At 45.0% G+C, this 26,876-nt stretch overlaps 2 protein-coding genes across 2 annotated transcripts in view; one reads left to right on the forward strand and one right to left on the reverse strand.

The window, feature by feature from the left end:
- The first annotated feature begins 3,486 nt into the window (after positions 1-3,486).
- Positions 3,487-26,870, forward strand: LOC311100863 (CDP-diacylglycerol--glycerol-3-phosphate 3-phosphatidyltransferase, mitochondrial-like). Its single transcript, XM_084141860.1, has 10 exons — positions 3,487-3,666; positions 14,147-14,357; positions 14,572-14,746; positions 14,832-15,021; positions 15,161-15,339; positions 19,066-19,283; positions 19,420-19,711; positions 20,883-21,031; positions 21,574-21,712; positions 25,286-26,870. Exons 1-9 carry the CDS (start codon positions 3,548-3,550, stop codon positions 21,691-21,693), a joined length of 1,653 nt encoding a protein of 550 aa, XP_083997986.1. The 5' UTR covers positions 3,487-3,547; the 3' UTR covers positions 21,694-21,712; positions 25,286-26,870.
- The window catches only part of LOC311100909 (dynein axonemal heavy chain 17-like), a gene marked incomplete at its 5' end in the record, with an annotated part of 141,747 nt that continues 136,559 nt past the window's right edge, over positions 21,689-26,876 (reverse strand). The window contains one exon of the mRNA XM_084141893.1: positions 21,689-25,518. Coding sequence (XP_083998019.1) covers positions 25,271-25,518 — 248 coding nt within the window. The 3' untranslated portion in view covers positions 21,689-25,270. The remainder of the gene's footprint in view (positions 25,519-26,876) is intronic.

Here is a 26,876-nt window from a genome sequence, read left to right on the forward strand (position 1 = left end):
CACCTGTGTGCAATCTAAGTGTCACATGATCTGTCACATGATCTCAGTATATATACACCTGTTCTGAAAGGCCCCAGAGTCTGCAACACCACTAAGCAAGGGGCACCACCAAGCAAGCGGCACCATGAAGACCAAGGAGCTCTCCAAACAGGTCAGGGACAAAGTTGTGGAGAAGTACAGATCAGGGTTGGGTTATAAAAAAAATCAGAAACTTTGAATATCCCACGGAGCACCATTAAATCCATTATAAAGAAATGGAAAGAATATGGCACCATAACAAACCTGCCAAGAGAGGGCCAGCCACCAAAACTCACGGACCAGGCAAGGAGGGCATTAATCAGAGAGGCAACAAAGAGACCAAAGATAACCCTGAAGGAGCTACAAAGCTCCACAGCGGAGATTGGAGTATCTGTCCATAGGACCACTTTAAGCCGTACACTCCACAGAGCTGGGCTTTACGGAAGAGTGGCCAGAAAAAAAGCCATTGCTTAAAGAAATAAATAAGCAAACATGTTTGGTGTTCACCAAAAGGCATGTGGGAGACTCCCCAAACATATGGAAGAAGGTACTATGGTCAGATGAGACTAAAATTGAGCTTTTTGGCCATCAAGGAAAATGCTATGTCTGGCGCAAACCCAACACCTCTAATCACCGCAGAACACCATCCCCACAGTGAAGCATGGTGGTAGCAGCATCATGCTGTGGGGATGTTTTTCATTGGCAGGGACTGGGAAACTGGTCAGAATTGAAGGAATGATGGATGGCGCTAAATACAGGGAAATTCTTGAGGGAAACCTGTTTCAGTCTTCCAGAGATTTGAGACTGGGACGGAGGTTCACCTTCCAGCAGGACAATGACCCTAAGCATACTGATAAAGCAACACTCAATTGGTTTAAGGGGAAACATTTAAATGAGAAGTGTTGGGTTTGCGCCAGACATAGCGTTTTCCTTGATGGCCAAAAAGCTCAATTTGAGTCTCATCTGACCAGAGTACCTTCTTCCATATGTTTTGGGAGTCTCCCACATGCCTTTTGGCGAACACCAAACGTGTTTGCTTAGTTTTTTCTTTAAGCAATGGCTTTTTTCTGGCCACTCTTCCGTAAAGCCCAACTCTGTGGAGTGTACGGCTTAAAGTGGTCCTATGGACAGATACTCCAATCTCCGTTGTGGAGCTTTGCAGCTCCTTCAGGGTTATCTTTGGTCTCTTTGTTGCCTCTCTGATTAATGCCCTCCTTGCCTGGTCCGTGAGTTTTGGTGGGCGGCCCTCTCTTGGCAGGTTTGTTGTGGTGCCATATTATTTCAATTTTTTAAATAATGGATTTAATGGTGCTCCGTGGGATGTTCAAAGTTTCGGATACATTTTTTTAACCCAACCCTGATTTGTACTTCTCCACAACTTTGTCTCTGACCTGTTTGGAGAGCTCCTTGGTTTTCATGGTGCCCCTTGCTTGGTGGTGCCTTTCAGAACAGGACTCTGGGGCCTTTCAGAACAGATGTATATATACTGATATCATGTGACAGATCATGTGACACTTAGATTGCACACATGTGGACTTTATTTAACTAATTATGTGACTTCTGAAGGTAATTGGTTGCACCAGATCTTATTTAGGGGCTTCATAGCAAAGGGGGTGAATACATATGCATGCACCACTTTTCCGTTGTTAATTTTGTAGATTTTTTTTAAACAAGTTATTTTTTTCATTTCCCTTCACCAATTTGGACTATTTTGTGTATGTCCATTACATGAAATCCAAATAAAAATCAATTTAAATTACAGGTTGTAATGCAACAAAATAGGAAAAACACCAAGGGGAATTAATACTTTTGCAAGGCACTGTAGCCAGGCACGCTCCAACACTCAGACCCAATTTACAAACTAAGCATGTGTTTAGTGAGTCCACTAGATCAGAGGCAGTGACCATTTTCCTGTCCTGCTAATCATTCAAAATGTAACGAGTACTTTTGGGTGTCAGAAAAAATGTATGGAGTAAAAAGTATATCATTTTCTTTAGGAACGTAGTGAAGTAAAAGTTGTCAAAAATATAAATAGTAGAGTAAAGTACAGATAACCAAAAAACGACTTAAGTAGTACTTTCAAGTATTTTTACTTAAGTACTTTACACCACTGGTTACAGGTTTGTGGCATTGATGAATAATTAATTTAATGTTTACTTAAATTCAGATGTTTACATGTTCTGTATAAAAGGGAGTACAGTACCTAGTCAGTTGCACAACTGAATGCATTCAACCGAAATGTGTCTTACACATTTAACCCAATCCATCTGAATCAGAAATGTGCGGGGGGCTGCCTTAATCGAGGTCCACGTCATCGCCACCCGGGGATCAATTGTTTTTGGGGGTAAACTGCCTTGTTCAAGAGCAGTACGGCAGACTATTCCACCTTGGGGATTCGAACCAGCAACCTTTCATTTACTGGCCCAATGCTGTTAACCGCTACTACACTGAACAAAAATATAAACGCAACATGCAACAATTTCAAAGATTCTACTGAGTTACAGTTCATATAAGGAAATAAGTCAATTGAAATAATTCATTAGGTCCTAATCTATGGATTTCACATGACTGGGAAGACAGATATGAATCTGTTGGTCACAGATACCTTTAAAAAATAAGTAGGGGCGTGGATCAGAAAACCAGTCAGTATCTGGTGTGACACCATTTGCCTCATGCAGCACGACACATCTCCTTCACATAGAGGTGATCAGGCTGTTGATTGTGGCCTGTGGAATGTTGTCCCACTCCTCTTCAATGGCTGTGCAAAGTTGCTGGATATTGGTTGGAACTGGAACATGCTGTCGTAAACGTCGATCCAGAGCATCCCAAACATGTTCAATGGGTGACATGTCTGGTGAGTATGCAGGCCATGGAAGAACTGGGACATTTTCAGCTTCCAGGAACTGTTTACAGATCCTTGCGACATGGGGCCGTGCATTATCATGGTGAAACATGAGGTGAAGGCGGTGGATGAATGGCATGGCATCTCTGTGCATTCCAATTGCCATTGATAAAATATAATTGTGTTTGTTGTCTGTAGCTTATGCCTGCCTGCATGCCCATACCATAACCCCACCGCCCCCATGGGGCACTCTGTTCACAACATTGACATCAGCAAACCGCTCGCCCACACGATACAGTCTGTGAAGAGTCCATTTGTAGTATTGCATGATGTCTACTTTGATGCTAATTAGCTTTTTCGAATCTGAGAGTAAATAGAGCCGAATATATTGATAAAAGTCACCTTGTTCTAGAGAGATTTACACGGTTATTAAAAAACGTCACGCCAGTCTAAGCCTACACGAAACACAGCCCTTATTTGAAGTGTTTCTAAAATCCACAATGCATCAAATGAATGGTGAAAAAACGATTGGAACCAATTCTGGGTTTGATCGCTAGGTTTGATGGGTATTATGACTCAAACTGTTGTACTCTGTATGTTGAACATTGTGTGCAGAACATGATGTGCAGTGCGCATGCCCTCGAAGGCAGTGTGTTGATAAAGTTGGGGTTGATAGAAACGGCTGTAATGATGGCGGCTCCCATGTCGTGGAGGAAGCTGGTGTACTGTGTGTACACACCGGCCCTGGCCGGGGTTTTCACCCGAATATCAGACCGATTCTTCCGTACACGGGATCGAAGGCGAGGGTAAGATACGACTGTTGTGGAACTTAAGTGGAGAAGAAAAAGAGAGACAACATTGTTTTTCTTCGTCAGACATAATGACAGCGTTCACATGCCAACCTCTAGCTGGGTATTTCAACTCCACGATGAGGGAAAACTCGGTTAGCCAACCTCTTCTCGTGGCAGTGATGTGTGCGTGCAGCCAGTCTTTACGTACACAATGTTTCCGTGTTCTTTCATAATGTAGGAAAAGGCTATGTTGTCATTTTGATAGCGTGCGTCAGATATTATAGCAACACGTTTTCTGTTGTAATCTGATTGTTGCTTACGAATAGTTTCATAATGTCATTTGATAACATTATGGTCATGGCGAAGGTTACATAATAAACATCAGCGTGCAAGTTAAGTTCAGCCAGCACATGTAAGCGATGTAAAACAAACATCCCCCCTTCCATTTTCTTCCGGTTGCTTAGGCCTACTTTTATCTGTGAATTTCAATTGTCCCCCCATGTGTTGTCAAGTCTCTGTGTAGAGCAGTGCTTCTCAATTATTTTCTGTTACGCCCCCCCTAGGAAGAAGTAAACATTTCGCGCCCCCCAACTCTCCGCCACGACTGTAAATAGTATAATTTGTCTATAAAATTGTTATATGTACACCTCTGCATAACATTGTATCCTTATTAACATTAAAGAAAATAAAAAAGAAAGAAATATAGATCAACTTACAACAAAGAATAACTTTATTAACATTGTAACAGAAAATACTTAAAGTGCATCAATTTGCCTGAAATAAAAAAAAAATGCAACCCTTATTTAAACTGTAAACATTTTTTGACCATTTGATACTGAAAAATAAAATAAAATATAATCAATAAATAACAATACATTCAAATTGATCAGCAACATTAACTCAGGAGCACAATATATGAAACACTTTGACCTATAAAACAAAAATGAATAAAACAATTTGAGCTGATTATTTTTTTTATTTTTATAAAAATGAGGAAGTCAGGATTAATGGCTACAATGAGCACGTTTTGCAGTGCACAGCTTTTCGAAGCAGGGTTTGAAGCATGATACTGCAACTCTCAGCTCCTGCTCAATGTTTAGCTGGGACCTGTACTTGGTCTTCAGTGCAGCAACAGCAGAGAAGCCAGTCTCACAAAGAGAGGCAGTATCCACTCTTAGCCCTCTGCCCTAAGAGTGGATACTGCCTCTCTACACTCAGCCAGAATTCACTCAGTGTCTGTGATGTGAACCTCAGTCTCAATGTGGAGTCAGACGTGATATCAATGAACTGGTCCTCCTCTGCAGAGCTGAAACCAGTTGGAGCTGGTGCATTGAAATGATCTCTCACCCAGTCATATTGGGAACTGTTTTCAGGGAAGTACTTTTTAAAGAATCCCATCAGTGATGAAATATGCTCCTTAATATATGGAATCACTGAGGTGGCATCATAGTCAGTAGTGTCAACAAATTCATGCAGGTTCTCGAATGAATCAGTATTTCCTTCATCAAGTCGCCTGCCCCACATTGCAAGCTTTCGAGTGAAAGAGCTGATCTTGTCTGTGACCTGAGGGAGGTGTTTATCTTTCCCTTGAAGCTGTAGATTTAGTTCATTTAGCTTTCCAAATATGTCACTCAGGTAGGCCAGCTTTGCCAGGAAGTTCTCATCACTACATTTTTCTGCGAGGTCATACTTGTGCTCCTGCTCCGAAAACATTCTTATCTGCTCTCTGAGCTCAAAAACTCGGGACAAGACGTTTCCTCATGACAGCCACCTTGCTTCACTGTGAAACAGCACAGCTTGATGTTCAGCTCCCATCTCCTCACAGATAGCAGAGAAGACTCTTGTTTTTAGTGGTCTGGTCTTTATGAAATTGACTACACCTACAATGTCAGTCATAACCTCACTTAATTCAGAGGAAAGGTGCCTTGATGCCAGTGCTTCTCTGTGTATAACACAGTGTGTCCACTCAGCATTAGGTGAGGCCTTCTTGATGAGTGCCCAAAGTCCTTTTCTCATCCCTGCCATGGTCTGTGCACCATCACTGCAAACACCAATGCAGTTCTCCCACTTTAGCCCATTCTCAGTCAGGAAGTAGTCCAGCATTTTGAATAGCTCTTCAGCTGTGGCTCTGTCTCTGACATATTTACAAAAAAGTAGATCCTCACACAGGGAGTTTGTCATGTCAAAACGTACATAAACGATAAACAGTCTTTGTTGCTGTCAGTTGCTTCATCGAACTGTAAGGCAAAAAGTTTGTCTTTGAGTTTACCAGCTGTTCTTTAAGATCGTTATCAATGTCATCTATACGTCTGGCGACAGTGTCATTGGACAGAGGGATAGTTTTTATTTTTGCAGCACTTGCGTCATCCAGCATGACAGAGACCATGTCTAATACTGCAGGCAGTATCAACTCCTCTGCTATGGAGTGGGGTTTTCTGCACTGAGCAATTTGGTACGCCACCATATATGACGCTGTTTACTGAAGTAGCATTCACAAAGCGGGACGATTGTTGGCAATATTCGGCACGTTTTCGCTGAAAAAACTCAAGAGGCTTAGCAGCGTGATTGGGGTGTAATGTCTTTAAGTGACGCCTTAATTTATTTGGCTTCATGCTGTCCGCTGCCAACATTTTTAGACACAGTAAACATACCGGTCTTTCCTCGTTTCCCACCGTAGTCACAGTGAAGCCAAGCGCTACATACGCTTCGTCATATTTCCTCGTCTTAGTTTTCGGGAGACTTTGTCTCATTATCTCCGTCTTTCTTTTCATCCCTGTTAGATATGTTTCCATGGTGTCTCTTAAGGGTTTGTTATCTGCACTTCATATCTCCTGCTCTGTGCTGTGTGCTCTTGTTCGGTGCAAAAAAAAACTACTCCCTGCGGCAAAAAAAAGCATGTTCCCCGGGGTCACACGCGCCCCCCCTGGCATCGCTCCGAGCCCCCCCAGGGGGGCGCGCCCCACTATTTGAGAAGGACTGGTGTAGAGTAACAGTAACTCAGACATTTTCAGAATGAGGAAATCTCTCCCTGGTCTTTTTGTGGTTTCCTGAAAACCTGAAGTTGCAACAACTGCCAGATGTCTGTCTGTCTGTCAGACAGTCTGTCCACACCTGCATAGAGTCACATGCCTCAGTTTCACATCTTTAGTATCTACCATAGAGCGACACACACACACTGAGCTCGGCGACTGACTCTGGCCTAGGCTTAGCTGTGAGTGCCAAGGTCAGTTCGGCGACTGACTCTGGCCTAGGCTTAGCTGTGAGTGCCAAGGTCAGTTCGGCGACTGACTCTGGCCTAGGCTTAGCTGTGAGTGCCAAGGTCAGTTCGGCGACTGACTCTGGCCTAGGCTTAGCTGTGAGTGCCAAGGTCAGTTCGGCGACTGACTCTGGCCTAGGCTTAGCTGTGAGTGCCAAGGTCAGTTCGGCGACTGACTCTGGCCTAGGCTTAGCTGTGAGTGCCAAGGTCAGTTCTGGAGGTAGCTTTGGGAAAACAATGTAGTCTGTGTTTTGGTTGGACTCCATGAGTTGTGTACCGTTCTGGTGGTCCAACCAATACAGACTACCGACTACTAGTCTGGAGGTTGTCATCCAGAAGGGAGAGATCAACCCCGGACAGTCCAGGCTACTCCTCATCCAGACTAGAGCTGGGTCTCAAATGGCCCCAGTAGTACTCTATAAAGGGAATATGGGGCCATTTGGGACACAACTTTAAGCTTTATCTTCATTCCCATGAGCTGAGGAGGCTATCATCACCTAGAGTAGCTAGGTGATGGGACTAATGGCCGTAGAGACGGAACAGTTTTATCTCAAACATTATCTGTAGATGTAGCTAACTAGCCAGATAGATACACTACATGACCAAAGGTATGTGGACACCTGCTCGTCGAACATCTCATTCCAAAATCATGGGCATTAATATGGAGTTGGTCCACCCTTTGCTGCTATAACAACCTCCACTCTTCTGGGAAGGCTTTCCACTAGATGTTGAAACATTGCTGCGGGGACATTCTTCCATTCAGCCACAAGCAAGAGTGAGGTCTGGCACTGATGTTGGGCGATTAGGCCTGGCTCGCAGTCGGCGTTCCAATTAATCCCAAAGGTGTTCGATGGGGTTGAGGTCAGGGCTCTGTGCAGGCCAGTCAAGTTCTTCCATACCAATCTCGACAAACCATTTCTGTATAGACCTTGTTTTGCGCACGGGGGCATTGTCATGCTGAAACAGGAAAGGGCCTTCCCCAAACTGTTGCCGCAGAGTTGGAAGCACAGAATCATCTAGAATGTCATTGTATGCTGTAGCATTAAGATTTCCCTTCACTGGAACTAAGGGGCCTAGCCCAAACCATGAAAAACAGCCCCAGATCATTATTCCTGCTCCACCAAACTTTACAGTTGGCACTATGCATTGGGGCAGGTAGCGTTCTCCTGGCACCGCCAAACCAAGATTTGTCCGTCGGACTGCCAGATGGTGAAGCGTGATTTGTCACTCCAGAGAACGTGTTTCCACTGCTCCAGAGTCCAATGGCGGCAAGCTTTACACCACTCCAGCCGACTCTTGTTATTGCACATTGTGATCTTAGACTTATGTGCGGCTGCTCGGCCATGGAAACCCATTTCATGAAGCTCCTGACGAACAGTTATTGTGCTGACGTTGCTTCCAGAGGCAGTTTGGAACACTGTAATGAGTGTTGCAACTGAGGACAGACAATTGTTTCCACTTCACAATAACAGCACGTACAGTTGACTGGGGCAGCTCTAGCAGGGCAGAAGTTTGACGAAATGACTTGTTGGAAAGGTGGCATTCTATGATGGTGCCACGTTGAAAGTCACTGAGCACTTCAGTAAGGCCATTCTACTGCCAATGTTTGTCTATGGAGATTGCGTGGCTGTGTGCTCGATTTTATACACCTGTCAGCAACGGGTGTGGCTGAAACAGCCCGAATCTGCTAATTTGAAGGGGTGTCCACATACTTTTGTATATATAGTGTATGTCTTCCCTTCAATTTTCTTCCGGTTGCTTTAGGCCTACTTTTATCTGTGAATTTCCATTTTCCTCCCCTTGTGTTGTCTCTGTGTTGAGTAACAGTAACTCAGAAATTCTCAGAATGAGGACATCTTTTTGTGGTTTCCTGAAAACCTGAAGTTGCAACAACTGCCAGATGTCTGTCTGTCCACACCTGCATATAGTCACGTGCCTCAGTTTCACATCATCTTTAGTAGCTACCGTAGAGCGACTATGAGCTTACAACTTCGAGCTTTATCTTCATCCGAATGTCCTGAGGAGGCTATCATCATCACCTAGACTAGCTAGGTTACATGATCGGACTCATGGCAGTAGAGACAGAACACAGTTTTATCTCAATGGTCATGGCACCTAGAGAGGTTTGGCTACACAGTGTCAGTTCTCCATTTACTTACCTGAGAGACAGAGGAAGGGGAAAGGGTACAGAGGGAGACGCTTGTCTGTATTCAGGGTAATATTCATTATGGCACACCGTACCAAAATGTTTTGAAGTTGAAAATGAGCCTTTTTTATTGGACAAGTTCAGGTAGTCCCTCCCTGTTTGTCTGCTTTCTTCCGTTTGGTGCCTGATAAATACGATGACCCAGATGGGAAATGAAAGACAATGGCCTCCTGACGGTGAGGTAAAGGAGAGTGGGAAGAGAGGAGGATTGTGTTGCCGTAGACTTGGTTGTAATAAGAAACTGTGTGTAAATGGAAGGCACATTATCTAAATTCACCCTCGGGGACTCATACACAAGGCAGCCACATGTTCTCACAAATGAAATAGCTTGCCTTTACTAAGCTGTCACCGGTACATATTGACTATGTGTCCCAATACCTAGACTTGTGTTCTAAGTAGTAGGCATTTTTGGTACACTACCGGTCAAATGTTTTAGAACACCTACTCCTTCAAGGGTTTTTCTTTATTTTGACTATTTTCTACATTGTAGAATAATAGTGAAGACATCAAAACTATGAAATAACAGATATGGAATCATGTACTAACCAAAAAAAGGGTTAAACAAATCAAAATATATTTTATATGAGATTCTTCAAATAGCCACCCTTTGCCTTGATGACAGCTTTGCACACTCTTGGCATTCTCTCAACCAGCTTCATGAGGTAGTCACCTGGAATGCATTTCAGTTAACAGGTGTGCCTTCTTAAAAGTTAATTTGTGGAATTTCTTTCCTTAAAGCGTTTGAGCCAATCTGTTGTGTTGTGACCACAAATTACTTGTTTGCTAAGTTCGCCATATTGTACATTGCTCTCCGTTACTCTTTTGTATCGGCATTAGCACAGTATACATGATCCCAATTCTAGCTCCAAGACGGCGGCAATTTGAAAAAACAAAAATGTAGATTGTGCTGATTTACTGGCACATTGAACCATGTTGCGCGCTGTAGTTTAAGAACCCTGTGGATAGCGCTAAAAACAATGACGTCATATCGGAATTCCTCCATCTTTATGCACCTTTAACTTCAACACTTATTTTTCTTAAAACTGCATTGTTGGTTAAGGGCTTGTAAGCAAGCATTTCACCTGTTGTATTCGACGCAAATACAATTTGATCTGATTAGATGACGCATTCTCAGGATGGATTATATTTGTTGTTTACTGCATTCGTTTTTACTAAACAGCATGTTCTAAATAATATGTAGTACGATTAGTACACAGTATGTAGTTTTAGTAAGTAGTAGACAGATTTCAGACACGGACAGAATCTCAGCTCTCTAAGATATAACATTTTACATTTACATTTACATTTTAGTCATTTAGCAGACGCTCTTATCCAGAGCGACTTACAGTTAGTGAGTGCATACATTTTTTTCTCATACATGTCCCCCCATGGGAATCGTTTGCCGTTGCAAACGCCATGCTCTACCAACTGAGCTACATCCCTGCCGGCCATTCCCTCCCCTACCCTGGACGACGCTGGGCCAATTGTGCGCCGCCCCATGGGTCTCCCGGTCGCGGCCGGCTACGACAGAGCCTGGATTCGAACCAGGATCTCTAGTGGCACAGCTAGCACTGCGATGCAGTGCCTTAGACCACTGCGTCACTCGGGATAACCTTATGATATTCTCACAGTTCAATGAAAAGTGCATCTAGTGTATTATTTTAAAAGACCCTGTAATTCCAGTGTACTGACACCCATCCAACCTTTGCCCGGCAGGAAAACAGGTGTCTAGTGTGCCGCTAGGCTGTTGGCCCACCATAATAAAGATGTTCTACTCTATAAGGAAATCCCTGTAGGCTTATACACTACGTCATTGGTTCAAAGCAGCAGTGGAGCCACAGCGCTCTCTCTGTGAATCTGCTGTCTGATGTTTATGTTGAATGTATTGTCTCCCGTGGTTTTGTGGGTGGAGCCCACATGGTAATTCCCTGCCGTTGTTCCTGACTCTCAACTCTCTGTGTGCATCCCAAATTACACCCTATTCCCTAAATAGTTTAAAGTTTTATTAGTCGTATGTACAGGATACACATGGTATACACCGTCCAACGAAATGCGTACTTGCAGGTACCTTCTTGACAATGCAACAACAATAATAAATAATAAAAGATCAGAATACGAACAGTAAATGGCTCAGTAGAATAGAATAAAGATTTGAGCATAAGTATAATACAGGAAGGCAAAATGTATCGCCCAATATTTAGACGTTTTGGGGAAGGGGGGGGATTGGGGGGCAAGTGTTTAAATTTTGCAGTATATACAGTGAGGGGAAAAAGTATTTGATCCCCTGCTGATTTTGTATGTTTGCCCACTGACAAAGAAATGATCAGTCTATAATTTTAATGGTAGGTTTATTTGAACAGTGAGAGACAGAATAACAACAAAAAAATCCAGAAAAACGCATGTCAGAAATGTTATAAAATGATTTGCATTTTAATGAGGGAAATAAGTATTTGACCCCCTCTCAATCAGAAAGATTTCTGGCTCCCAGGTGTCTTTTATACAGGTAACGAGCTGAGATTAGGAGCACACACTTAAAGGAAGTGCTCCTAATCTCAGCTTGTTACCTGTATAAAAGACACCTGTCCACAGAAGCAATCAATCAGATTCCAAACTCTCCACCATGGCCAAGACCAAAGAGCTCTCCAAGGATGTCAGGGACAAGATTGTAGACCTACACAAGGCTGGAATGGGCTACAAGACCATCGCCAAGCAGCTTGGTGAGAAGGTGACAACAGTTGGTGCGATTATTCGCAAATGGAAGAAACACAAAAGAACTGTCAATCTCCCTCAGCCTGGGGCTCCATCCAAGATCTCACCTCGTGGAGTTGCAATGATCATGAGAACGGTGAGGAATCAGCCCAGAACTACACGGGAGGATCTTGTCAATGATCTCAAGGCAGCTGGGACCATAGTCACCAAGCATACAATTGGTAACACACTACGCAGTGAAGGACTGAAATTCTGCAGCGCCCGCAAGGTCCCCCTGCTCAAGAAAGCACATATACAGGCCCGTCTGAAGTTTGCCAATGAACATCTGAATGATTCAGAGGAGAACTGGGTGAAAGTGTTGTGGTCAGATGAGACCAAAATGGAGCTCTTTGGCATCAACTCAACTCACTGTGTTTGGAGGAGGAGGAATGCTGCCTATGACCCCAAGATCACCATCCCCACCGTCAAACATGGAGGTGGAAACATTATGCTTTGGGGGTGTTTTTCTGCTAAGGGGACAGGACAACTGCACCGCATCAAAGGGACGATGGACAGGGCCATGTACCGTCAAATCTTGGGTGAGAACCTCCTTCCCTAAGCCAGGGCATTGAAAATGGGTCGTTGATGGGTATTCAAGCATAACAATGACCCAAAACACACGACCAAGGCAACAAAGGAGTGGCTCAAGAAGAAGCACATTAAGGTCCTGGAGTGGCCTAGCCAGTCTCCAGACCTTAATCCCATAGTAAATCTGTGGAGGGAGCTGAAGGTTTGAGTTGCCAAACGTCAGCCTCGAAACCTTAATGACTTGGAGAAGATCTGCAAAGAGGAGTGGAACAAAATCCCTCCTGAGATGTGTGCAAACCTGGTGGCCAACTACAAGAAATGTCTGACCTCTGTGATTGCCAGCAAGGGTTTTGCCACCAAGTACTAAGTCATGTTTTGCAGAGGGGTCAAATACTTATTTCCCTCATTATAGCATTTCTGACATGCGTTTTTCTGGATTTTTTTGTAGTTATTCTGTCTCTCACTGTTCAAATAAACCTACCATTAAAATTATAGACTGATAATTTCTTTGTCAGTGGGCAAACGTACAAGATCAGCAGGGGATCAAATACTTTTTTCCCTCACTGTAGCAAAAATAATAAGAGTCTGGTAGCAGTAGTTGTGATTTGTGTAGCGTGTGTGTGTGGATGAGTGTATATCTGAGTGAGTGCATGTGTGCTAAGGTGTGGAGAGTCGGTGCAGGATTTGGCAGCACATCCAACCGGCCTCACAATCGCAGAGCACTTGTAACCACGCCAGCCTAGGACCTCCATATCCGGCTTCTTCCCCTGCGGGATCGTCTGAGACCAGCCACCCGGACAGCTGATGAAACTGTGGGTTTGCACAACCAAAGAATTCCTGTACAAACTGTTAGAAACCGTCTCAGGGAACCTCATCTGCTTGGTCTTGAGCTGACTGCAGCTCACCTTCTGTGGCCACTGGCACACTGGAGAAGTGTGCTCTTCACGGATGAATCCCATTTTCAACTGGCAGACAACGTGTATGGCTCGAGCAGTTTGATGTCACCGTTGTGAACAGAGTGCTCCATGGTGGTGGTGGGGTTATGGTATGGGCAGGCATAAGCTACGGACAACGAACACAATTGCATTTTATCAATGGCCATTTGAATGCACAGAGATGCCGTGACGAGATCCTGAGGCCCATTGTCGTGCCATTCATCCGTCGACATGTTTCTGCATGATAATGCACGGCCCCATGTCGCAAGGATCTGTACACAGTTCCCGGAAGCTGAAAATGTCCCAGTTCTTCCATGGTCTGCATACTCACCAGACATGTCACCCGTTGAGCAGGTTTGGGATGCTCTGGATCTACATGTACGACAGAGTGTTCCAGTTTCCGCCAATATCCAGAAACTTTGCACAGCAATTGAACAGGAGTGGGACAACATTCCACGGGCCACAATCAACAGCCTGATCAACTCTATGTGAAAGAGATGTGTCGCGCTGCATGAGGCAAATGGTGGTCACACCAGATACTGACTGGTTTTCTGATCCACGCCCCAACTTTTTTTTTTTTAAGGTATCTGTTACCAACAGATTATTCCCAGTCATGTGAAATCCATAGATTAGGGCATAATGAATTTATTTCAATTGACTGATTTCCTTATGTGAACTGTAACTAACAGAAATTGTTGCAAGTTGCGTAATGTTTTTTGTTTAGTGTAGGTTGTTTATCTATAGGAGACAATCCCCACTCTGTTTCTATGAAAGTAATTCCTGTCCATTCTCCCTTTCTCTTCCTCTCCACCCCCCCCCAAGGTCGTCTGTGTTGCTCCTAGCCCCTCTCCTAGCGGAGGCAGATCCCTCTCCCCTTCCTCTTTTCAGATCCCCCGGGTCGACTGGAGCTCAGGGCGCTGATGGCCTCCATGCTCGCTTCCTTTGGATGGCAGAACATGTGCCCGCCTTCAGGGTGCCTGGCACACACATCCACATCCTCACCTCCCCTGACCAGTTTTACCAGGCGATGAAGGTAAGATGTGTGTGAGAGAGGTTGTGGAGCTTTCTCTAAATCATGTGATGTACTAAAGATGGTGTACTAAACATTCCCCAATAACAAAAAATGATGAAAGTAAATAATACATATTTTTTTTGGGGGGGGGGGGAGTTAAAGCCCCTGAAGAAGTCCCCTTGTTTGTTTCCTGTAATACCTGATTAAACTGTAATTTCTTGTGATCTGTGTTCAGGCTCGAATAAAGACGGCTAAAAGGCGAGTGGTGATGGCCTCGCTGTATCTGGGTACAGGACCCCTGGAACAGGACCTGGTGGACTGTATGCAGGAAGCTCTGGAGCGTTCACAGGAGGGTGACAACTCCGACCTGCAGGTCTCCATTCTATTAGACTACACACGCGGCTCAAGAGGTAGGAGGGGTTGTTTGTATGTGAGAGAGGGAAAATGCCATGTAATTCTTACCAATCTACGTGTGTCTGTGACCTGTGTGTCTAGGTGAGACTAACTCTAGGACCATGTTGCTGCCGTTGCTGCAGCAGTACAGCAGTCGGATGCGTGTGTCTCTGTACCATTCCCCTGACCTGAGAGGGCTGCTCCGGCTCCTGGTCCCACAGCGCTTCAACGAGACCATTGGGGTACAGCACATCAAAGCCTACCTGTTTGACGATGACCTCATCATCAGCGGGTACACGAACACGAACTCGCTCACACACACACCATTGTTGTAGTTGTTGGTGTTTTTCTCATACAGTAGCTGTTGTTGCTTGGTATCCCTCTTTCAACCTTTTACCTCTCTCTCTTCTATCTCTCCCCTCCCTCCGTAGGGCCAACCTGAGTGACTCGTACTTCACCAACAGACAGGACCGCTACGTGCTCCTGGAGAACTGTTGGGAGGTGGCCGACTTCTTCTCTGATCTGGTGGGCGCCGTGGGAGACGTGTCGTTACAGCTACAGCCTGACAACTCTGTCAGCATGATGGAAAACATGGTGCACCCCTACAGAGGTAGAAAACACGCGGAAAACACACCAATACATACAGTGCATTCTGAAAGTATTCAGACCCCTTCACTTTTTCCACGTTTTGTTACATTACAGTTGTCATGACATGACTTTCATTAATCTGATGACTTATTTATCGAATCAACTATGTTTAATTGTTACCCGATTTTAAATTAATCATGTAACAATTAACTCATTAGGATTTGGGGCACCACGGAATAAGTTGTTTAAAGAGTTACCATCTCCCGAATTAAACTCTAAAGGCTCTAAATCATAACCTCTTATCATATCATCATTCTGAACAGTCATAACCACCTTGGATCTGCAAAAACCCCAGCCTTACTCATTATTCAGTACTACACCAATTGGTTTAATTATTGATTTACTAGCTAACTAAATAATAACACAGAATAAACATACACACTTCATACATGAGAAAAAGTCCCTAGCGGACTAACAACAACATGACTGCTTGTTTACCAAAAGAGGGAGGGGTAGAGAGAGAGAAAGAGACACTTACCGTTGATACATTTGGAAACTACCTTCACAGTAATCATAATACTTTGCACATGAACCACTACCGCCCATTTGGAGTAAGAAATCATGAATGTATTTACGTGTTAATGCCTTCATTCGCCATTTATCTCTGTCAACACCAAGCCTTCTTGGAAAGGGTTTGGCTGTGTCTCCTCGCGTGTAAGGCTATGATTGTCCACAATTTTTGCTAATTTATTACAAATAAAAAACAGATATCACATTTACATAAGGATTCAGACCCTTTACTCAGTACTTTGTTGAAACACCTTTGGCAGCGATTACAGCCTCGAGTCTTCTTGGGTATGACGCTACAAGCTTGGCACACCTGTATTTGGGGAGTTTCTCCCATTCTTCTCTGCAGATCCTCTTAAGTTCTGTCAGGTTGTATGGGGAGCGTCACTGCACAGCTGTTTTCAGGTCTCTCCAGAGGTGTTAGATCGGGTTCAAGTCCGGGCTCAGAGACTTGTCCCGAAGCCACTCCTGCGTTGTCTTGGCTGTGTGCTTAAGGTCGTTGTCCTGTTGGAAGGTGAACCTTCACCCAGGTCTGAGGTCCTGAGCGCTCTGGAGCAGGTTTTCATCAAGGATCTCTCTGTACTTTGCTCCGCTCATCTTTCCCTCGATCCTGACTAGTCTCCCAGTCCCTGCCGCTGGAAAACATCCCCACAGCATGATGCTGCCAACACTATGCTTCACCGTAGGGATGGTATTGGCAAGGTGATGAGCGGTGCCTGGTTTCCTCCACACGTGACGCTTGGCATTCAGGCCAAAGAGTTCAATCTTGGTTTCATCAGACCAGAGATTCTTGTTTCTCATGGTTTGAGAGTCCATTAGGTGCCTTTTGGCAAACTCCAAGCGGGCTGTCATGTGCCTTTTACTGAGGAGTGGCTTCTGTCTGGCCACTCTACCATAAAGGCCTGATTGGTGGAGTTCTGCTGAGATGGTTGTCCTTCTGGAAGGTTCTCCCATCTCCACAAAATAACTCTGGCGCTCTGTCAGAGTGACCATCGGGTTCTTGGTCACCTCCCTGACCAAGGCAAGGCTGTTCTCCCTCGATTGCTCAGTTTGGCCAGGCGGCCAGCTCTAGGAAGAGTCTTGGTGGTTCTAAACTTCTTCCATTTAAAAATGGAGGCCACTGTGTTCTTGGGGACCTTCAATGCTGAAGACATTTTTTGGTACCCTTCCCCAGATCTGTGCCTCGACACAATCCTGTCTCGGAGCTCTACGGACAATTCCTTTGACCTCATGGGTTGGTTTTTGCTTTGACATGCACTGTCAACTGTGGGACCTTATATAGACAGATGGGTGCCTTTCCAAATCATGTCCAATATATTGAATTTACCACAGGTGGACACCAATCAAGTTGTAGAAACATCTCAAGGATGATCAATGGAAACAGGATGCACCTGAGCTAAGGTATTTCTGTTTTTTATTTTTAGTACATTTGCAAAAATGTCTAAAAACCTGTTTTCGCTTTGTCATTATGGGGTATTGTGTGTAGATGGCTGAGAATTGATTTTTATTTAATCCATTTTAGAATAAGGCTGTAATGTAACAAAATGTGGAAAAAGTGAAGGGGTCTGAATATTTTCAGAATGTACTGTACATAACAGAGGTAACACACACACACACACAGTCCCTAGGTGCTTAACTCCTTGCTCAGCTTGGCTTGCAAGTTCTCATAATGTAGTGTAATGCGTTGTTCTTGGAAAGGTCCATGGAATCAGATTAGTTGAAAATGTAGCTTGTTCCAGCTCAGACACACAGTGAAATCAGAGATCTGGCATGTGTGTGAATGAAAGAGAGAGAGAGTCGGGAGAGACGGAGAGGTAGACGGACAGAGAAAAATAGTGTGAGAGAGTGTGTAACCAGAGAACGTTCAGTCAGGATGTTGGGTCGGGTGCTAAATGACATAATGTCTGCAGAACCGGACCACAGTAGTCACGGAAACTAGAAATAGAGCAGTGATGTCACGGAGTTGCTGGTAAACAACAGAGTGGGAACACGCACACACTAATCATTAGTGAATGAAGGTCCCCTGCTGAAAGAGAGCGCAAACATTACAGTAAAAGAACGTCTTTAGAATGAACTCATGCTGAGCCTGCAGGTATCCATCTCTCACTCCTCTTTTCCTCTCTCTCTCTCTCTCTCTCCTCCCTCTCTCTCTCTCTCTCTCCTCCCTCTCTGTCTCTCTCTCTCCTCCCTCTCTGTCTCTCTCTCTCTCTCCCTCTCTCTCCTCCCTCTCTTTCTCTCTCTCTCCTCCCTCTCTGTCTCTCTCACTCCTCTTTTCCTCTCTCTCTCTCTCTCTCTCTCTCTCCTCCCTCTCTCTCTCTCTCCTCCCTCTCTTTCTCTCTCTCTCTCTCTCCTCCCTCTCTGTCTCTCTCACTCCTATTTTCCTCTCTCTCTCTCTCTCCTCCCTCTCTCTCTCTCCTCCCTCTGTCTCTCTCTCTCCTCCCTCTCTGTCTCTCTCTCTCTCCCTCTCTCTCCTCCCTCTCTTTCTCTCTCTCTCTCCTCCCTCTCTGTCTCTCTCACTCCTCTTTTCCTCTCTCTCTCTCTCTCTCTCCTCCCTCTCTCTCTCTCTCTCTCTCCCTCTCCTCCCTCCCTCTCTCTCTCTCTCTGAGTCACGTCGGTGTGTGGCGCCAGCCGCCAGGCGTAGTCCAGATATTGACCCATAGCCGTAATGCCCAGAACTAAATGACCTATGCCCAGAACTAAATGACCTGCTGTACTTTACACACTCACCTGCTCTACTGTACACATACTGTGTGTGTGTGTGAGAGGGAGAGAGAGAGTTTGTGTATGGTTAAAGCTAGAATCGTTAATTGCAAAAATAACAAAGCGGGCACCCCGCCTCTGTTTCATTAAAAAGCTGAGGGATGGGCTTGGAGAAATGTAACCACTCAAATTCACAGACAGAGCTATGGATGCAAGGACTGACCATCCATGATATCAAAATGTATAGTTTTAACCGTGTTTTGAGGCTATACATTGTTTGTTTACATTGTTTACAAACATGGGAGTAAAATAAGCTTATATTTAAGGTTCTGATGGGGTATGGCAGTTGAACTAAGCTCATGAGGCATTTATAAGTTATATTCTTCAAGAATTCTAGAAATGGATGTAGCAACTAAGGATTCTAGCTTTAACCAGGTCGGTCTGTTTTCTCTCTTACATCCCTACATTCTTTTGTCACTAGGTAACAGGGATGATTTCTCGGCGTCGGCCCGGCAACACATCATGGAGGTGGTGAACACGGCTCGAATGCGCCAAGACATCGCCAAATCCGAACATTTGAAGCGGGAGAGCAAGGGAGAAGAAGGGGGAGGGGAGGAGGGAGGGAAGGAGGACACTTGGGTTTTTCCTCTGGTTCAGATGAAACCTCTGGGAATACAGGTGGATGAGCAGATCACACAGGTGGGTACACACACACCAGGACACCACTACACGTGATGCTATCTTGTAAACTTTTATTTGATATTTTTGTGTGTTACTTAAAAATGTGGTGTTTTAGTGAGAGGGCACTACATCTGAACATCTTATTTCCTTGCAGCGTTTGCTGACAGATGCGGGTCCCGGTGCGACTGTGTTTCTGACGTCGGGGTATTTCAACCTGACAAGGGCCTACATGTCGCTGGTTCTGGGGGTGGGCGCCGACTACCGGATTCTCACCGCCTCCCCGGAGGTCAATGGGTTTTTCGGCGCCAAGGGTATTGCCGGGGCGATCCCAGCGGCCTACATCCACATTGCCAGACAGTTCTACAGCAATGTGTGTCAGCTGGGACAGCAGGAGAGAGTTCACCTCCACGAGTACCATAGAGCACACTGGACCTTCCACGCCAAGGGTGGGACACACACACACACACACACACACACACAGAGTACACAAAGTACACACAGAGTGAACACACACACACAATATAATCCTTGGCCTGAGAGCCTAGATTGGTTCTGAATGGTTCTACTCCATTGTGATTAGTTCTGTTTGGCTGTGAGTTCTGACTGGTAGTGAAGTGACGTTCCACGGTCAGACAGTGAGCTGCTGGGAAGCATAGTGTGCATCCTAAACGGCACCCTATTACCTATATCGTGCACTACATTTTTAACAGAGCCCTATCAGCCCAGGTCAAAAGTAGTACACTATGTAGGGATTGGGGAATAGGGTGCCATTTGGAACTCACACATGGTGTCAATTCCACCCTGACAGACAGTGGTACTGTTCTGTGGCTCTGCTGTTCTGTCCCTGTGGTAACCCAGACATGTTGCATGAGAGACAACGTCTTGTCAAGTCATTCACTCTTAGCCCCGAGCCAAGGAAACACACACACACACACACACACACACAGTCACTCCTGGGTTTGGATAGACTTTGGGGGTTTCTGTGTGTGTGCTTCAGTGTTTCCTTTATAGTTGTGGGCATGGCCAACGAGAACTAGAATCCCCATTGAAACATGAAACAATGCTCTAAGGAATTATATCTGAACTATTGCCAACCTGCACTTTCCTTTTGCTGATACATCATTTATAGAATCAAATGGCAATGTGTCCGAAAGAATATTCTAAAGAACTGAAATGTTAGTGATGCATTAGTAGCTAGGTAAATTCTTGTTTTTTCTTCAAAAGACAGATTGAGCCACTGAGAGAGAGAGAGAAGCAGAGAGAGGGAAATGAACACACACAGTGAAGCAGCGTCAGTGGAATGTAATTTCACACGATCGTAGAGGAGTCCCATTTATTAGATAAAGCAGGGCGGGCCGGCCGTTTCCCGTAAGCACAGCACACACTGCAGGAGAGAGAACAGTAGGGGAGAAATTACACACACACACAGCACCCAGCTGGGAGAGAATCAATGACCATTAGAGTAGAGTTGACCCTGACCCCCAGCTGCAGAACAAATCACTGATGTTGGGAAACTGCTCTCCCTTTTTCTCTCTCTCCTCCCTCTTTCCTTCCTCCACCAATCCCCCTCTCCCCACCTTTTCCCTCATCCCTCTCTCTCTCTCTCTCTCTCTGCAGGGCTGTGGTACTACCTGCGGGGGCAGGTGCGGCCGTGCCTGACTCTGATTGGCTCTCCTAACTTTGGCTACCGCTCGGTGCACCGAGACCTGGAGGCCCAGATCGCCATAGTAACAGAGAACCAGGAATTACAGGCCCACTTGCAGGAAGTAGGTCATTCAAACCAACACAACTTTATTTAAACAGACTTGATGGCTACTATGGCTCTGCTTTATACAGCTCTCAACCAAAAGGCCTGTCCACAAAATTCAACTAATCTGATAGTTCCTGCGATCATGAGCTATGTGAAGCTGGAAGTAATATGCAAAGCAGACAGAGCGAGCAAGCAGGGAACCTGGGAAATGTGTACTCACATTCACTCACTCTCTCTCTCACACATACACTCACTCACACACTTTTACTCTCACCTACACTCACTCTCACACACTCACTCTGTCACTCTCACACTCACTCTTTCACTCTCACACACACACTCACTCTCACACACTCTCACTCACGCACTCTCACACACACACACTCACTCTCTCACACACAAACTCACTCTCACTCACTCTCTCTCTCTCACACACACACACACACACACACACACACACACACTCACTCTCTCATACACTCTCTCACACACACAAACTCATTCACTCTCTCTCACTCACACAATTACACCCTCTTTCTCTCGCTCTCTCTGTAACAGGAGCAGGAGATGTTGTACCAGAGGTCTACAGAGGTGTCCAGCTCTACGTTCCAGCAGCCAGATCGCCATGTCAAGCTATGGGTGAAACTGGTCACTCCCCTCATCAAGAACTTCTTCTGAGAGAAACAGCCAAACAAAGGTAACACGCACACACACGCCACTCCCTCTGAACGATTGTCTCCTAGTCTCACACAGAAGTAGATGCTTTTTATAGAACGGCAGAACGTGGTTTCTCCAAAATGTCCCTAGCCACTGCTATGTGTACCAGCCCTCAACCCAAATCCCAAACCCAACCTAGCCCACATCAACCTCAGAAGCTGAACCCAGCTCCCCCTGCTTGAATCCTACTCCCCCTCCCCCTCCCACACCTTTATCCACTTTATTCCCCCCTCCTCCTCAATGTCCCGTTTCTCTGAGAGAAACTGTCTGACCCATCTGGCCTTTGACCCCTCAGCTGAGTGCGTCAACATTCTGCAGTCAGCATCTGGACCCATTCAGCTGTGTGTGTGTGTGTGAGAGAGAGGAATGTGACGGCCTGTTCCCCTCTCCTCCCTCTAGTTAAATCCCTCTCATCATGTCATTGTGGTGATGATTTGACAGATAGTTAAGAGTAGGCAGTGGGGTCAGAGGCGGCTTAGACGGGGGAGGGTGGCTTATTGTGTGTGTTCTAACAGGGATGTAGACTTGCCTAACAGGACGTTTTTTTATTTTTTTATGTTGACTGTTAATGGGAGTTGTCTCGTCACCACAATATGTCACTCAGTGAGACAAATTGCCATTTAAGTGTCAGTGTGATGGATGGGGCCACGCATTCCTCCTCGTACTCTTAAAACTGGCACCACAAGCATCCAAATACATGAACAAAGATGCTATCTATAGTTTGTTTTTGTTACTGTGTAGTTGTGTACCATCAGTTCTGGTAAATGAATTAATTTCGAAATGGAAATTAAAACACACACTTACAGTGCGCACACACACACTCTCACTGAGCATGTGAGGTGGGATCACAAAAGGTAATTGACCGTTGAATGACCTGGTCCGGGAAACAGGGTTATCTATAGATGGACATCCGTCCTCCCTCCCGCCTCTCAGAAACAGCCATGGTATCCACTGGTGTAACGCAGATTCTCTGGACCCCCCCACAAGGTCACTGACTATGGTGATGAAATTGCGACATGTCTATGCGGCTGAATGCCTATCGAGTCAATTCTAGGTTTTCTGGGGTGCCAGGGTGGCAATAATGTCATTACTTATTCAGTCATTAAAGTTGGAAATTCAAACATTGCAGATTGTAAAATTATAAATGTTCATTGCAACAGCATACCATTCAGCTACCAATAGATTTTTGTCCTGTATAGGCTATCTGAATCTGCATGACATGAACCATCCTCGCGCTCTCTCCCAGCTTGGATAGAAAGTTGTATGTAAAACCAGTCTATTAATGCCAAATAATAGTCAGTCCACCTTCAAACACTAGCTTACTAGGGATTGGACTATTTGCACTGATTGGTGGAGTGGTGCAGAGAGAGTTGTCCTTCTGGAAGGTTCTCCCATCTCCACAGAGGAACTCTAGAGCTCTGTCAGAGTGACCATTGGGTTCTTGGTCACCTCCTTGACCAAGCCCCTTCTCCCCCGATTGCTCAGTTTGGCCGAGCGGCCAGCTCTAGGAAAAGTCTGGTTCCAAACTTCTTCCATTTAAGAATGATGGAGGCCACTGTGTTCTTGGGGACCTTCAATGCTGCAGAAATGTTTTGGTACCCTTCCCCAGATCTGTGCCTCGACACAATCCTGTCTTGGAGCTCTACGTTAAATTCCTTTGACCTCATTGGTTGGTTTTTGCTCTGACATGCACTGTCAACAGTGGGACCTAATATAGACAGGTGTGTGCCTTTCCAAATCATGTCCAATCAATTGAATTTACCACAGGTGGACTCCAATCAAGTTGTGTCCTGAAGTCCTCCTTTTCTGTGTGCACATTTATTCACCATGGCCTGTAGGTTCAGGTTGCGGGCAGACTGTTTTCTATACTGAGTATTGATAACCCAGACAGTCTTTCCTGAGACATTGTGCATTATACAGTATGTCCATTGCGCCGTGTACGATTTAAACTTAGTCTTGAATGATGCATGCCAAGATATTCCAGAGATAAGGGACTGTTGATATTGTAACCATACAACTCAAACACCGGTTTGCCAGTATGAACGAAATCGCAAACCGCCCTCAAAAACTGTTGTCTGCTAAAGATCATGTTTGCATCTGCCAATTTATTGGCTGTCCAGTATCCAGACGACCTGTCCGCAGAGCTTCCTATACAGTTAATCTCTTTCCATAACGTGTTGAGGCCGGCAATTATGGAGAATGTGAGGCGCAATTAAAGATGTTACAGAACTGCTGTATTTGAAGCACAACTCCCTTCTGTCTAGTTTCCCTGATGTTGCTATGGCAATCAAGCTGTTTTTACCATCCCTGTAACTGTCTTTTCTGCAGAGAGATCATTTTCTAAACTAAAACTCATAAAGAACTACCTAAGAAACATTAGGCTCTCTGTATTTTGAACACCTGAGTGAGCTCCACTCATTGCACTGGCTGCGGGGGAGTCCGGTACGCCAGCGCTAGTATCAACACCCTCCCAACTCCATGTGGTCTCACAGGTACACACCCTCCAGCTGCACAGTTTCCCAGAATAAATGTGAAACGTGGTTATAGAAGTCGGTTGAAGTAAGTCCTTAGCTGTTATCTGGTGATCTGTCAAAAAAATAAAAATAAAGCTTAGTTCTAACAATAGCTGAGTACACACCCTCCAGCTGCACAGTTTCCCAGAATAAAAGTGAAACGTGGTTATAGAAGTCTGTGGTTGAAGTAAGTACTTAGCTGTTATCTGGCAAAAAAAGAAAGATGGATGTTCTTATCTACAGATGGATGTTCTTATCTACAGATGGATGTTCTTATCTACAGATGGATGTTCTTATCTACAGTACGCCTATTGTTACACTGTACTGACAACAGGCTGGAAGCGCTCCAATACACACCTTACTTTCCCATTCAAAAGGTTATCACTGCGGTTTGTCTGCATGCTTGTATTGTACTGTTCTTTACCTCTGTGTCCTAACCATGCTTGTACAGGCTGCCCCCTAGTGGGCCTTCCTAGGAACACTGGGACGGTGAGAAAGCTGTACTGTGATACAGTGGAGTTGTTTCATTATGAAATGGAACACTAGTCACTTTAATAATGTTTACATATCTTGCACTACTCGTCTCATATGTATATACTGCATTCTATTCTATAATATTATACTGTATCTTAGTCCATGCCGCTCTGTCATTGCTTGTCCATATATGTATATATTCTTAAATTCCATTCCTTACTAGATTTGTGTGTATTGGGTATATGTTGTGAAATTGTTAGATATTACTTGTTAGATATTACTGCACTGTCGGAGCTAGAAGCACAAGCATTTCGCTACACCCTCAATAACATCTGCTAAACACGTGTATGTGACAAATACAATTTTATTTGGGATTTGATTTTGATGCCATTTCCAAGCTCAACACATCTTTCTCCCACCTCACTGATGGCTGTGTTCAGCATCACATTCCTCCAATAGACATGGATGACAGAAATCTGTCATTGTCTTTTTATTATTTAAAAAGGTATTTTGGATGACATTTCTCAGTGTTATTGTGTTTCTCTCGCTTCTTACACGCTGAGCAGGAGGCAGACCGCAGCCAGTACCCACTTGGCAGGCTTCTCCTTGGTCTTGAGGTTGAAGGTCCAGATGAAGGTGGGACCCCTCATGCGGGTCTTGTAGACGGGACACTCGTACATGTTCTTGGTCTCCTGCCGGTCCACTGGTACCGCCTTGATGAAGATCACCGGCATGTTGGGGGTCAGCTCCTTCAGACGAGCGTCCGCTATCACCCCCGTCTGGGTGTCCCAGCGCGCCCCTGCACATACACAACCAGACACATACATACCTACCGTATTGAACTCTAAACATAGAAACATCTGTCATCACTCCAACCCCCATCTCCACATTGAGACTGTATGGTTGTGTATATCTACTGTACAAACGGACCACTTAGTTACCAATGCCTGAGAAATAGCACTGTTTTTGTCACGGAAACTAGTAAGGTGTTTTCCATGAACTACAAACATTAATATGCTGAGTACATGTTGCCAGCAGGAGGAACGTTAGCCAGGATGTTGTGTACATTCCACAACCTCCCCATTAGTTTTGTATTGACAGAGTAGAATCTGGTACATGATGAGAGTAAAGTGTGTGTGTGTGTGTGTGAAGGTAAATAGACAGGCATGCGAACAGGTGTGGGTCTGAAGGTGAATAGACAGGCATGTGAACAGGTGTGGGTCTGAAGGTGAATAGACAGGTCTGTGAACAGGTGTGGGTCTGAAGGTGAATAGACAGGTGTGTGAACAGGTGTGGGTCTGAAGGTGAATAGACAGGTGTGTGAACAGGTGTGGGTCTGAAGGTGAATAGACAGGTGTGGGTCTGAAGGTGAATAGACAGGCATGTGAACAGGTGTGGGTCTGAAGTTGAATAGACAGATGTGTGAACAGGTGTGGGTCTGAAGGTGAATAGACAGGTGTCTGAAGGTGAATAGACAGGTGTGGGTCTGAAGGTGAATAGACAGGTGTCTGAAGGTGAATAGACAGGTGTGGGTCTGAAGGTGAATAGACAGATGTGTGAACAGGTGTGGGTCTGAAGGTGAATAGACAGGTGTCTGAAGGTGAATAGACAGGTGTGGGTCTGAAGGTGAATACACAAACTGTGCGTGTGTGTGAAGGTGACAAGACAGACCGCTGTGTGTGGAGTGTTGAGATCCCTGGAGGAGCCTTAAGGACGGTTGAGAGGAGAACTGATCTAGCAGTGTTTACTACGGTACTCTAAACCAGTGGTTCCCAAACTGTGGGGCGTGCCCCCTAGGGATGTTCCCCAATGCTGGAAGGAGGCCTGAGAGAAAGTTTGGGAAACCCTGCGCTAACCAGCTCATACAGTGAGTCATTCCAGGATCTGAACTGGGCACTCTGTGTGAATGGATGACTATCTTTGTAACCTAAGAGAATTTGATGAGTTTTTTAAAATGATATTAAAGTTTTGACTGCACCTGATGTGTGTTATTGGCGGACTTATTCATCTCCAGAAGATGGTGGCTGATGTTTCATGATGCCATTGCTAATGGCAAAAATTGGCGTAAATGTGTTCTACAGTGTATCACTTTGGAGAAATCCAAAGTAGCCATTTGCCTGACTGAATAAACGTATCTATTTTCTAATCGTGGTCTGG

The sequence above is a fragment of the Coregonus lavaretus genome (assembly GCF_964263955.1).
Source record: "Coregonus lavaretus genome assembly, chromosome: 25".
Taxonomy (NCBI): Eukaryota; Metazoa; Chordata; class Actinopteri; order Salmoniformes; family Salmonidae; genus Coregonus; species Coregonus lavaretus.